Raw genomic sequence first — 14,391 nt, 5'->3', positions numbered from 1 at the left:
CTTCTTGGGGGAGAGAGGCCTCCTCCACCTGAGCTGCCCTGCCCATGTGCTCCCTCTCCTCTCGTGTCCTTCGGAGCTGCCACCGCACATCATCCCTGCTCCACCCCTAGCTTCACCCTTCCTGTCAGCATTTAAATGAGATGCTGGATCTTAAAAAAAAAAAAAAAAGAGTAACTAAAAAAATCCTCCCTCGATCCTGCTTTCCAGCTCTTTCCCTCCTGCTCTTTCCTGCCAACTTTCTCAGAAAAGCTGTTTACACTTCTCACTGCCTCTTCTACTCATTACCTCCTACTCCTCCCCGCTCTCACCCCACCCACACTTGACCTGGTAGAGAACTACTCACCCCGGGGAGCTCAGCTCCAACACCAGCCATTAGGCAGCCTCCTCGGCCCTGTAGGCCAGGTCAGGAGCTCCACATCCAGAGGACCCCGTAGCCCTTAGCTCCACTCCAGATGAAAGACGAGGCGATGAACTGTTTGCCATATTTGTGCCATGGGCCAGGCCGCGTGCTCCATGAGTCCACAGTCAACCCTGTGCCTACCCCGAGCCCAGGCCAACCAGAGAGTAGGTACTAAACACATGTCTGCTGAGTGACTACAGATTGAACTCCAGGCACTGTGTTAAGTTATGGAGATGAAAATAATATTTACTGAGGGCCTACTAATGTCTGACACTAAGTGAACTCATGTCATTCTCATCATATGACCTATGCTAGTGTCTGTGAGGATTGGAACCCACCCCCTGCTAGAGCACAGACTCGGTGCCAACCTCAAGGCTACGAGAGGGAGGCGGCATCATCTCCATCTCCTGGTGAGCGAGCCCAAAGCCCTTGCTGAAGTCAGGCAGCTAGTAAGGGGTCATGAGCCCAGGTCTGTCTGACGCCCAGCCCCACGCCTCTTTGCTGCTCTCAAAACACCCCACTAGTATAGAAGCCTGAAGAGCCCACCTATAAAAGCCACACACACCTGCTACCTCTTAGGGAGCATGGATACCATGTCAGAAGTAATGGATGTCGGGTTTAAATCTCACACTGCTACGAGGGAAAAGAGCATGGCTGGACTGGCTGGGGCTCACTACAGTCAGGTCTGTTTCTCTCAAACGAAACATGCAGAATCCCCTCATGTCCCCTGTGGCAGCACTCCGACCAATCAGAAATACGCTTGCTAATTAGAAATACGCAGCAATAAGATATACCACGGGAGCTGCTCACCACGTGTACCTGCTACGTACGTGACATGTGTCAGGTCCACATGGGAATGTGCTGTAAGCATACAATACACACCGATTTCAGAGACTCAGTAGGGAAAAAAAAATGTGAGTTATCTCATTAAGAATTTTTATAATGATGACACACTGAAATGATTCACATTTTGGATCTCCTGCATTAAAAAATTAGCTATCACTGAGATTAATTTCACCTGTTCTGTGGGGCACCTGGCTGGCTCCGTCAGGAGGGCTGTGAGACTCTCGATCTCAGGGCTGTGAGTCTGACATTACTCACAGACTTTAAAATAATGTAAACTTTGATGGATCACTAACTTCTACACCTGAAACCGTTACCCTATGCATTTGCTAACTAGAATTTAAATAAAAACCTGAAAAGGAAACAAAACAAAAACCCGCGCCTGTTCCGTTTTCCCTTTTATACCGTGGTTACTAGAAAATTTAAATTTACTTACATGATTCACCTTTGTGGCTTACTTGCTATTTCTGCTGGGCAGCACTGCTCTGGAACATGAATCCCTTGATGGTGGGGATTCGTGAACCGGCAAAGCTCTCGATGGCTGATGGGATTAAGTTCCAGTGAGCAGAGTTCTCGGGCTTGCGGCACGTGGAGAAATGTTTGTGAAAATACCCAGCGGAGAGTCAGTGAGGAGGAACAGGCTGAGGTTTTCCAAGAAATGAATCCCGCGGAGTCAGAGAACTCAGGGAGGACTAATTTCACATGGTCGGAGCAAGAGAAACTCCTAATCCGGGGCCATTGTGAACAGCAAATAACATTCACAGCCCCTCAGCCGGTCCCGTTTCCAAGTCTGCCTGGATCCCGGCCCCTCACACTGAACTCCGCTGTTCAACTGTGGCCTTTGATAGTGTGTTTGTTTCCCTTTGTCCCATAGGAGGATGCAGATGTGGAGTGGAAATTTGCCCGAGCAAAGCTCTGGCTGTCTTACTTTGATGAAGGAAGAACTCTTCCTGCTCCTTTCAATCTAGTGCCAAGTCCTAAATCATTTTATTATCTCATAATGAGAATCAAGATGTGCCTCATCAAACTCTGTAAATCCAAGGCCAAAAGCTGTGAAAATGACTTTGAAATGGGCATGCTGAATTCCAAATTCAGGGTAGGTGGCATGGGGTTTATGGGACCAGAGAAGACAGTGGGAGGGGGAGTGGGATGTGCTTGATTCAGAGGGTGCTGCTGATGCAAGGGAGGTCAGCAAGGGCCCCCCGCTTTTCAGAATCTGCGGGCACATCAGTGTAAGCTGCAGCCCCAGCAGAGGCAGCCTGGGGTAGCTGCCCTTCTCCCCACAGTTCCCTGCAGGGGTGGCCCTACTGGAGGCTGAGCCGCACTCCCATGGAGGCAACCACTTCGTGGGCCCCCACAGAGGAATGGCTCTTCCCAGAAAGTGCCTGGAGAATGATCTCTGGGAAGAAAGGCTCCCTTGCCCATCATCTCCCCCTCACGAAGATTGTCAAGGTTTAGTAGAATAGGAGAATCTCTGAGGCCCCTGGAAGAAAGATACCCCCTATGAACTATAACTCAGCGTTTCCCAAAGTTGACCAAACTATATTCTATAACCTGTAGTCATCCTACAGAACTAAGGTCCTAAGAATGGTGTTCTAAGAAGCCTAGCAGCAGTGGGTATATAAGCTTCGTGCGGGGCCTCTTTTCAGGGACAGTCTCATCTGTGCTGTTCACAGATGGCTGTCATATGTGTTGTGTGAACATGTGTCTGTGTGTGTGTGTAGTATTTATTATGTATTTGGGTGTTTGTTTTCCCAGAAGACTCGCTACCAGGCTGGGATGAGGAATTCTGAAAACCTGACAGCAAATAACAGTTTCAGCAAGCCCACCCGATATCAGGTAACCACCCCTTCCCCAGGCATGGGCAGAAGGGGGCACTCTCCAGACATGGATTTAGTAACTGGGCTGTGTCGGCCCCCCAGCCCACAGCTCCATTCCTTCCTTCATTCCACAAACATGCACTGCATGCAAAGGATAGACCAGGCACCGCTACTCCCTGGGGATGGAGACGGGTTCCTGTCGCAGCAGCACGTCCAGGCCAGTGAGGCATGGAGACAAGGAACAAGGAACACACACATAAATATGTAACCTCAAATTGATAAAGGGAGAAAGAAGGAAACAACAGGGGGCAAACAATGGAGAACAGGAGGGAGTCCCTGCTTAGGTGTGGTATCAGAGGAAGCCACTTCAAGGACAGGACACTTAGCTAAAACCTCAAAGAAGGAGGTAGCCTTGTGGGGCCTCCCAGGGATGGAAAGGGCATCCACAAAAGCGGGGGGGAGAAGCCTGGCAGGGGACAGTCATCCAGGTGTAAGAGAGCGAGACGTGGACTGGGTTGTGAGTAGGGTGAGGGAGAAAAGCAGACAGATTCAATATACATTCCGGACAGACAGGCAATGGGGCGTGATGCTTCTCTGCAGGGACGGGGTGCCCAGCATGACTCCCAGGTGTCTGTCTGAAGCGACCAGGTGGACATGGGTGTCTTCACAGAGCCCCTGACCTAAGATGCCAGCCTGCCAAAGTCAGTTCTTATACATAAACCTTAGAAGACTTTTTATGCTTACGGTCCTTTGCGTGGCTTTTGGAAATTAGTGCCACACCTCTCTATCCGTTTGAATCAGCCCATGAGCCAGTGATAAATGGCAACTTCAGGTTATTGATTATAAAAGTACAAGCCATTCGTTTCCTGCCTTCCCTTTCTCGATGATCAGCAGTTCTGTCCATGCTGATCTGTGCTTATCAGAGGTGAACTGGAAGCTGTCTTGAGCATGGCCCCTAATGCCGCCGTCCCAGACGGAGCAATGAGACCTAGCATCTTCCAGGCGTAGGTCCCTAAAGGTATCTCCACCCATATTTCAGAAGCCAGCTATGCAGGTAGGAGCATTTAAGCACACAATTAAGAAAAGGTTCATCCCTCAAAGTACTTAGAGTTTGATGAGAGGACACAGGCTAAAAACTAGAAACGGGCAAATCTTGTATTTAATCGTGTGCAAAATTGGGCCTGACAAGTTTGATCTGCTTTGAGTTATGTTACATCACAAATCCTTCTGTCAGTGGAGTGATTTTTATTGCTCAGCTTCTCGGAGAAAAGTATAGATTATCTGTGTCACGAAAGAGATAGAAAGCCTTCATGGGTTAGGGTCAAGTCTCTGATGGGTTTTGAGAAGAATCAGCTGCAGAGATAAAGGAAGAATAATGATATGGTGAATGTCCTCTACACAGAATGAATCCTTTATGAACAAGACTGTTTTCGAAAACAGCCTCGGGGTGATCCCATTTCTGTCTTCCCTCACCACCGGCTGAGTCCCTGCTGCCATCAACGTCCCCAAAAGCTTCCCACAGTGATTACAGAGATTGGGTGGTATTGGGCTTCAGGCTACTGATGACCTTGGGCAGCCTGCTCACCCCATTTTTGATTCCACCAAGAAAAGCCCCTGGGCTATTTATTCAAACAGTTGTCACAGAAAAGAAGGAAGGAAACAGGGCCAGTATGCATTCAAGGGGAAGGATTGAGAGGGAGCGAAGAAGGGAGAGCCCTTTTTGCATTTTCCCATATGCCCTGGCTCAGCCCTGCAAGGTGAAGTCTGGGTATCTCCCTGAGCCATCATCTGCTCAGAAAAGACTGAAATAAGAGATGGCATGAAGGATGGCGGGGTGCAGCCTAGACACTAGCCCGGGTGTGATCTCACCCAACGCCAGAGGGAGAGGCAGTAGCTTTAACCCCATTAAACAGAGAGAAAACTGGGGCTCAGCGGTAAAGGTCCGCAGCTGGTTGATCTCTCTCTGACTCACAAGAATAGTCCTCTCTTATTACATCACCTTTCCTGGGCACCCAAGCCTTGCGGAGAACCTGTCCTGCCTGCCTGAGAACATCTGAGCCTGTGGAACATGAGGGGAGGAGGCAAGGTATAGAAGCAGCTTCCAGAATGAAGGACTGGGGCAAGGGTCTGGCAAAGCCTTTTGTTTTCTTGAGCCCACTGGCAGCCTTCCAAGCTGCACTACTTTCTTCCCAAAGCAACTTCCAAATGTACAGAAGGAGCCTGGCATACTTCCTCTTCCTTACGCGCCTGGCCCCACCCAGAGCCGTCACCTCCCTGAGGACGGATGGCTGGACGCACGTCCCTTACACTGTCAGCATTCTGAGAAATGCTGTAGCATCCCAGTGTCATCCACATGCATGGAGTTTTTCAGCTCGTTGCCTTTGTGTCTCTTCAGTAGATCTGTTTGGTTTTTCAAACTCAGTGCGTGGGGTGTTTCAGCTTGTCCATGCTTTGCCTTCTGGGGGTTCTCTGGTGTAAGGGAAGGCCGTTTCCTCAGACCAGAGGCTCTCTGTGCTTTGCTTTAACTTAGGCTGTGAGGGGTCTGATGGCTATTTTTACAAAACTGACCCCTTACTTTTGCAATGTTGGGGGGGTTTTTTGTTTGATTGATTTTTTTTTTCCCCAATCTGGGTTCAGGTGAAACTAAACAGTGAACCAAAACCAAGATACTGATGAAGGGGTCAAAGGACTCCTGTCAAAGCTACCCTGTGACCTGCTCCAGAATCCAAGGTGCCTGTCTGCTGGGGTGCGTGCAGACTCATTGAGTCCCGCTCCGAGAGCTGCACTTCCTTCTTAGCAAAGCAAACAAGCCGCACCCCAAATGCACCAGAGAATCCAGACACAGTCTGTTCATCACACCAGCCCCAGCATCTGGGGTGTAATCCCTTCCCCAAACCCAGTCCTCCTTTTCATGCTCTATGTGGCCTTTTCTGTAGAAACTGGAGCAAACAGGATAGACAACTCGCTAACGGCGATTCCTTCTATTTCTGGTGTCTGATAAACCCTAGTTGAATACATGGCACGTCCTGGGATCCATTTCGTACCCTCCCTTCCAAGCATCCCTCAATTTCTGTTCTCCTGGGTGGCAACACTGTTCCCTCTAGGTTCTGCTTGTTGGACCATCTTCAACAGCCCATCTGTGTCCTCTTTGTTAACATCTTGAGCTCCCCTGGCTGAACAGAGACGCTTCCCTTCCATAGAAAGCCTTTCTATGGCTCCCCAGCACCACCAGCACCCCTGGGAACGTGGGCAAGGGAACCATGAGGCTCCTTCCCTGGACCTCACTGTCATGACCACTCCGATCCCTTACGCCTCTCACCCTCATCCCCTCCAGTATTAGTTCTTTGGCCTGAGTGATGTCACTAGCTATGCTCATCTCCAGCACCTGCTAAGGGCAGGAGGGCAAGGTCAGTAGAATCGACACCAACGGGGACACATCCACTTGGGGAAAGTTTATTATCATCTTGAAGTGAAAGAATTCTATGAAAGATAGCAAGGGGACATCCCAAACCGATCACAAAGGAACATTCTTTTATCCTAAAGACAGTGAAGGAGGGGGGGGCTTTTGATGTCCATCTTTTCTGAAAACAGATATCCCCTCTAGCATCTGTGTTAAAGAGAACTTTGGGCAGTTTGGGCAGTTTCTAGCCACTTCCACATTTCTGGGGATAAGACTGGCATCTTCTCCTACATACCCCAGGTTGTCTAACATGTACACACTGGAGGGGAACCTGGTGCCCATCAGGACACAAAGTCTCTAAGCGGATGCTAGGCAGTCACACAACTCTCCTTTAAGACATCTGTCACTCCTGGGAGTGAAGTGGAGGTGGGAGGAAGGGTAACAGGTCCCCTGCCTGTCTGCCGTCCTCATGAGGTCCTGCTTATTCCATATTAAGCCCCTATAATCTTGATGCATAGTGAGGGGCTTAATAACAAACATTTGTTCCTCTCCCCTTGGAGCCACAGATATGCAAACCTTAGCTCAGATGAGGCATGCCAGCCTTCAAGAATGGATCGTGAGCACTCGTGACAGTGACAAGCCAGTGACCTTCTTCCCCAAGGAAGCTTTTTTAAACAGTTTTTTTTTTTTAAATACTCCAAGGGGTAACAACTGAACAAAGCCATCCATCCTCCAAAATCTAGCTGAGGCTTCTGCCTGTATAGAAAACTGTTTTTTCAAGAACAAGTAGGTACCTACGAGCGGCCCAAGCCCCTCTGACCAATGGGAACCAGTTCCTATATCCCAACCCCCAAAAGCATCTTGTGTATAACTTTTCCTGAAGGTTGGAAGAAGCCCCAGCTTTGGTTTCCACTTTGGTTACATCTCAGATCTGCCACTTCCTGGCTATGTGACCTTGAATAAGTCACCTCACAACACGAGCCTCAGTGTCCTCATCTGTGAATGGAGACGACCTCCCCACGCTCACCAGGTTTCTAGAAGCATTCAGTGAGGTCATTTTGTCAAGGAGGCTAAGGGGACCCCGGTCGATAGGAAGTACTCAATATAAGTGTTTTCTTCTTTCTTTTCCACCTTTTCTCCCCTCCTCCCAGAGAGCCACTCTACACTAAGGGGGCTTATGAGCAGGGTCTCACCTATTCAAAACAAATGCAGTTTGAGGGGCACACTGTGTATTAGTAATAAATGTACCATGGAATCTTTTAAAATAAGGAGTTGAGTCATGTTGTGCTACAACACAGGGTAAGATGGTGATCACAGCCGTATCTGTAGAAAGACTTGACTCGGCACCATTGCCGAACAGTGAACTCTCCACTTTCCACCTCCAGCTTATACTTCTACCCCATATATTTAAAGAGTCTTCAACTGATGAATCCAGAAACTAAACAACCCTTAATTCTTGAGGTTTTCCTTCAAATGGCACCAAATGTTAACAAGATCCCCTTGACTTGCTTCAGCTCGAAAACTTGCAGAATACTCCTGAATGTTACCTTCAGGATGAATTCCAGATACCTGGTGGTCTGGATTTTAGGGGTTTTGTGCTTCTTCCCTGAAAACTGGCTCAGGACAAAGTTGGTTTTGTATGGGTTTCGGAGTTCAAAGTGAAAAGAGCATTACTGAGTGCCAGGAAAGGCATCGATTCTTACCACTTGGGTAACCTGCCTTAGGGACTAGGAGAACGTCAAGGAGAAATCTAGCAGTGCAGTTTAACCACTAACACGGCAAGACCCAGGCCTCTCTCACAGAGGGCAGCATGAAGACAACTTGCTGTCTCACAGTTCAGCCAAAATAAGATCATGACTCAAAGCACGGAGCCAAGGAGACCAGTACCGGAGGGCAGAGGGGGTTTGGGCAGCAGCGGCCTAGAGGTGACACCGGGCTCCCCCCAGACGGCCTTTGCCGAGTTTGGTTAGAGTCCTGGAGTCACACAGCCTGGAGACACAGGGCTGAGGGCTTTGCCATCAAAGGCACTGAGAGAACCCTCAGCTGATGACAAGAATGGGCTCAATCCTTCTCTTTGCCATCCAGCCATCCACTTCCCTTGGCTTACAAAAAGCTTTTCCTGAGCCCACAGAGTTGGAGAAAACTTGGTAACCTGCCTGACCACACACAGCACAGCCAGGGACAGAATTCATGTCCCTCCCATCTAGAAAATGCTGCCTCTGTCCCCTGAGTCCCCAGGTGTGAGCAGGCGACAGGAAGGGGTCAGCAAGGAGCAGGGAATCCTTCCCTCTTTGCCAGCTGCTCAGCCCTGGTGAGATTTGGACATCTCAGCTATCCAAGTATTTCTGAATCCTGTGACTGCCCAGGAACCTTCCAACGACCAGCTGGCAAAATCCGAAGTTCACCTCCTGCCATCTTTCTCGCACTTGGCTCTATTCTTGGTGTCTCTTAAGTGTTTACTCCTACCTCCTCATTTGCTTCAAGAGCCTGTAGCTGCATAATACACAGAAGCCGCAGGCCCAGCCCTTCCCCTCCAGCATGACAGGCACACAGGCTTTCAGGGAAGTGGGATCCTGGCAAAACCTCCTGAGGTGCCCCCATAACTGTTTCTGCCTCTGGCAGGAATTTTCCAAGGTAGAGTGGACTTGTCCAGCCTGGTCCTGACTCTGTGCTAAGCCCCAAGGAGAGGCCTTGACCAGCCAAGGTGACAAAAAATGTCCGGGTGGAGTCAGGCATAGGGCCCTCAAGCAGCCCTCACTCTCCCTGGTTTGGCCTCTCCCCCTTGAGTGTCCTGGTCTCACGTCCCCGGGGTAGGGTCACTCTAGGGGAGTAGTTAAACAGACACAGGCCCAGGTCCCACAACAGGAGAAGCACCCTGAGAAGAGAGGCACCAGGCACGGGGGCACCCCCAGCCACTAACCAGGCGCTCCGCAGGAGTGGGGTGGGCATACATACACCATGCGGGCTCCTGCTTCTGTCCTTGGCCAGGCTTGTCTGACCCTTTCCTTGTGCTCCTATTTCAGAAAATCATGAAGCGGCTCATAAAGAGATATGTCCTGAAAGCCCAGGTGGATAGAGAAAGTGACGAAGTCAATGAAGGTGAGCTAGGGGTTCCTTTCGTGCGGACGGGCAGTGGGCTCCGGGGTTACCAAGCCGTGTTCCTATCCTGAGGCCCTGGGGGCACTCGCTTCCCTTGCTGGTTCGATTGTGGGCAGAAGGAGGTGTCATGTGGCTGTGGGGTTGGGGCTCCTGTCCCCTCGCTGACTGTGGGCTGGGGCCACCACCACCTTCTCCCCGGCTGCCTATAGCTGCCTCATCTCAGAACCAGCCCCCCGGCCCTGAACCCTTCTCCAGCTGCCACGGTCCTTCCTATTCTGTCCTCATGTCCCTCTGACCCTCTCATGCCTTCCTCTTCTTCTTGTAAAGACTCACGATTAGACTGGATAATCCAAAATCATCTCCCTGTTCAAAACCGGCTGATGCGCAACCTTCATTCCATTTGTGCCACTGGTTCCCTGTTGCCAAGTGACATGACCATACTCAGACCAGACCCCAGGGATCAGGACCTGGTCATCTCTTTGGGGGCAGGGGGCTGGTAATACTCCTGCCTAGCCCAGCAATGGCTGCCTCGATTCCCCCATCGTGTCCCACAGGCGCAGGGCGACCCAGAATTCCTCATTCCGTGGGTACCCATACAGAGAGCCGGAGGCAGACTGGACCCCTCTTTCAGATACTGCCACCATCCTGTCTCCCTTCTAGGGTGTCAGAAACCTGACAGCCTGCAGTGTTTCTGGAAGCATTCCTACCTCAGAATCACGTGCTAAAAATGCCCATCCCAGACGGCACCCAGGCCCAAGGTGTCAGCATCTGCGGGGTGGCACCTGGAGGCTGGGCATTTTGATAAAAGCCCCAGGTCATTCTGATGCACACTGAGGTTTGCAGACGACATCATTTTCACCGCCTGGGTGATTTTCCAGGCCATTTTAAGCAGTTACTCTTAAGCGAAAAGCAAATTACCTTATACCAGGTCATTAATCTTCATGAGACACACAGGACAAATATTTGCTACCTGGAAACAGCCTTCTCCATGAATGAAGGCACTCAGTGTCCCTCTCCTCCAGGAACGAAGGCAGTCAGTGTCCCCCTTGTTCAGGCCACAGGGACCTACTGGAAGAGCCTGGTCACTTAGTGACCCTCTGCTTCCTACTGGGGGTTCCAGGAGGAGCCTGATCCAGAAGATCCCCAGCGGCAGAACTCACTCCTGGGCTGACACTGTCCCGGGACTGAGCGGCAGCCGTCTAGCTGCCCCTGTTGTGGGGTCTGGAACGTAACACCACCAGGTGGCCTGACAGCCACCTCAAGCAGTGCATCCTTGTGATCGTCAGGAATGTAGCTCATCACAGATGGTGGGGTTGACAGGGGTCATTATACCATGCAACCGGGGTGCAGAAAAGCACCCCACAAAAAGGAAACAGAGGATGTATGTGTTTGTCCAAACTGGCCAGCTAGTAGCTTTAAGATCTTTGCATTTTCTGTCCGCAACACATATGGAAAAAAGAGATAGGATAACGTGCTCCCAGGCATCGGACTCCTATTTGAGGGCAAGTCCGGTATCTATGATATCAGAAAAGAAAGTGGTTTTTTTTGTTTGTTTTTGTTTTTAAATATTTTATTTATTTATTTGACAGAGAGAGATCACAAGTAGACAGAGAAGCAGGCAGAGAGAGAGGGAAGCAGGCTCCCTGCTGAGCAGAGAGCCCGATGCGGGACTTGATCCCAGGACCCTGAGATCATGACCTGAGCCGAAGGCAGCGGCTTAACCCACTGAGCCACCCAGGCGCCCCCAGAAAAGAAAGTTTTTGAGTCCTCTTTGTAGCTCATGAAAAGATGGGCACTGCTGAGGCCCAGGTGGATTTGACCCATGTGGTTCATGGTAGAAACCAGGGCAAGTTCCCTCCTGGAGGCTCCTTGCTAGGGAAGGAGGCAGTGGGCTCGGCGACACAGCGTGGGACAGGTGGTCGGGGTGGACCCCTGCTCCCATCAGGCTGCTGTGTGCCCCGTGCCCAGCCCATCCCTTCCCACTTGGGAGTTTCTCGTCTGCAGACAACGATCCCAGAACACACCATGGAGCGTCATGAGGACTGTTCCAGTTAATGACGGTGTTGCCCGGAGTCTTGAAATCTGCCTTTAGTGGCTCCGAGGCCAACATTCTACCATGGTACGAGATAGGCGCTAGGAAGGCACAACCCTGCTCCCGACTCCCTGTCTGTCTGAAACTCTTCACAAACAGCCTGACCAGGAATGGGAGGAGGAGGAGGAGGAGGGTTTTAAATGGATGGATGGGTCCTTCAGGGCTAGGGGTTAGGTGGGACTTAGGTCAAAACACAACCCTCGTCCCTTCACCTCTACCCTCCATGGGCCGGCCCAGCCCCGACACTGTGCTAGAAAGAGGCACGACCCAAACATATGTGGAAGGAGCCCCTTCTGCTGCTCGTGCTCACCACAAGCTCATCTGTCCTTGCAGGTGAACTGAAGGAGATCAAGCAAGATATCTCCAGCCTGCGCTATGAGCTTCTGGAAGAGAAATCTCAAGCTACTGGGGAGCTGGCAGACCTGATCCAACAGCTCAGCGAGAAATTTGGAAAGAATTTAAACAAAGACCACCTGAGGGTGAACAAGGGCAAAGACATTTAGCAGCCCTCCTCAGCATCTGTGACTTCTACCAGCATTCCCAGGCCAGGATGGGTTTCCTAGCCACCAGGCCTGGCAGGGATGGGGCCTGGCACCCACTCCTCCAGGACACTAAGGGGACCCACTGGCTCCATCCTGAGCAGACGAGCTGACGTGGGCAGCGTCATGGCCTGCCTTGACCCAGAACTGTTGTGAATCTAGGCTGTTGGGTAAGAAAGGCCAGCACAGGAGGAGGGGAGGAAATGTCCCTCTGACATGTGTGAGATCTTTCGTCCAGTCATAGGGACACGTGTCCCTGTGGTCAGCGCAGGAAGAGGCCTTCTTGGATGCACACATGTGCCCTCCCACAGCACACGGACAGCATCCAACTCTGTGTCCCAGGAAGACAGACCACCTCACCCCACGCACCCCTTCTCACTCCCTCCCTTCCACCCACCCTCATGCCAACAGAACCGGGAGGTGACCTGTGATCTATTCTCAAGTGCCAGACGAGAACACAGACAGCCTAATAGCAAAATAGTTCTATTTGTTTATAAAAAAAAATTAAAAATGCTAAATCAAAAATTGTACTGTAGGTAGCACTGTTTAGAGAACAACAACAAAATCCAAATGATGTATTTTTACCTTTATTATGATTATCTTGTATTTACTATTTTTACCTAAAACGCAAAGAAATAAAATTACCTCATGAGAGCCTGGGGAGCCTCTCAGTGTGCTGTCCTCCTGCTGTCCCGTGGCCTGCCTGGAGGTGGCCTCGGAAGCCCACAGGCTCAGAACTTTTCTGGGAAGAGAATGGGGCAGGTGTGGGGTGGGGGAGGGGGAAGGTACCAACACTACCTCCCCCCGCCCCAAGATCGTATAGCCAGGACCCCAACCTTCCAGCCCTCCTCTATCCCCACACCTTCGGAGCCCCACCTCACCAAGGTCAGGGAGGAGGTCCAGAAAAAGATGAGGGAAGCAAAGCTTCTCCTCCCACCCACCTCTCCCCTCTCTCCCCTGTAGAAGGGGAACCAGTACTGCAGCTCAAGAAGGAACCTGCGTGTGAGTGAGGAGAGCGGCCACCAGAGGGAGCCCCAGTCCCAAACAACACCCATTCAGAGCACTTACTAGTAACACTAGCCAGACGTACTGAGTGAGCACTTGCGGGATACCAGACACAGTGCTGAAATGTCTGCCGGCACCTGTCCACTGAGCCCTCACAGCAATCCTGGGAAGAGAAAGAGGCTCAGGGTCACAAATTCAGAAACCCTGCAGATACCTGGGAGGGCAAAACGTACAGACAGACGGACATATGTGTGTATGTGTGTGTGTGTGTGTGTGTGTGTGTGTGTGTGTGTGTGATACATGTGTATACATGAGGGGGCTTGTGTTTCACCATACACACTGCATGTTCAGAGAGCAAACATTTGTACTTCACGCGGCTCTAAGAGCAGATGAGATGGGGTCATGGATTGTGAAGCTGCTGCTGGCACGGAGGCAGGGGCAAGAGCCACAGCACACAGGGCAGCTGAGTCCTACCCGAAGTGCCCCACAGACCCTTGACCCAGCCAACTGTTGCCATAAAGAAGACAGGCCCAGCTTTACCAAATCCTCCCAATTTCCAGAGTAGGTGGGGAGAGCCCATATCCATTGGGTCCCTGGCAGCCAAGAATCGTGGCTTCGTACTGGGGCTGTCCTGGCACCACCGTCCAGAGCTCCAACAAGAGGGAACCAGAGCTGCCCAGCGGGTGCCAGGCACATACCGTGTGCTCACCAGCTGGGAGTTTTCCACCTGGGGTCCTTGTGAGGGACCGCGGATGAATTGCAAAAAACCTGTAAATCCTCAAGCGCCCATCAGACCATGTACTTGTCTTCATGATTTTACGTTGTTCTGGGTTATCCCAAATTCTCATCTATGGCCCCCCAGAGCCTGCAGATGAGGACAACATTCATTCAGCAGGTATTTACCAAATCCCTTGCCAAGTACTGGGGATGACACAGCTTGGTGGGGGGCCCTGGGTGGGGGACTCCTCTTTAAGCCCAGACTCTGCATCAGAAAGCGGATGTGCTTTGTAGAAAGAGTGACTGATTGATCAGGGGACAAATTATCAGCACTTCGGAAGATTTCCTCTCAGATCTCTCACTCATCTTCATCGGAATGCTAATAAACACTGGGAAGATGCATTATGCAATTTCCCTGTCTGCCTTCAGCCACAGGCAGGCGGCAACCCCAACTTCAAATCCTGGGGTGCCCTTTT

The 14,391-nt window shown here is 50.9% G+C and overlaps 1 protein-coding gene across 1 annotated transcript in view; it reads left to right on the top strand.

The window, feature by feature from the left end:
* TRPC7 (transient receptor potential cation channel subfamily C member 7) overlaps nt 1-12,642 on the top strand; it is a 149,758-nt gene extending 137,116 nt beyond the window's left edge. Inside the window, exons 10-13 of the mRNA XM_032837670.1 lie at nt 2,118-2,339; nt 3,002-3,082; nt 9,487-9,562; nt 11,988-12,642. Coding sequence (XP_032693561.1) covers nt 2,118-2,339; nt 3,002-3,082; nt 9,487-9,562; nt 11,988-12,157 — 549 coding nt within the window. The 3' untranslated portion in view covers nt 12,158-12,642. The remainder of the gene's footprint in view (nt 1-2,117; nt 2,340-3,001; nt 3,083-9,486; nt 9,563-11,987) is intronic.
* Nucleotides 12,643-14,391: the final 1,749 nt, after the last annotated feature.

This window comes from Lontra canadensis, unplaced genomic scaffold, assembly GCF_010015895.1.
Source record: "Lontra canadensis isolate GAN:19392208 unplaced genomic scaffold, GSC_riverotter_1.0 scaffold99, whole genome shotgun sequence".
In the NCBI taxonomy this organism is placed as follows: domain Eukaryota; kingdom Metazoa; phylum Chordata; class Mammalia; order Carnivora; family Mustelidae; genus Lontra; species Lontra canadensis.
The sequence above is the reverse complement of the archived record's forward strand: the minus strand, read 5'-3'. Positions and strand labels throughout refer to the sequence as shown.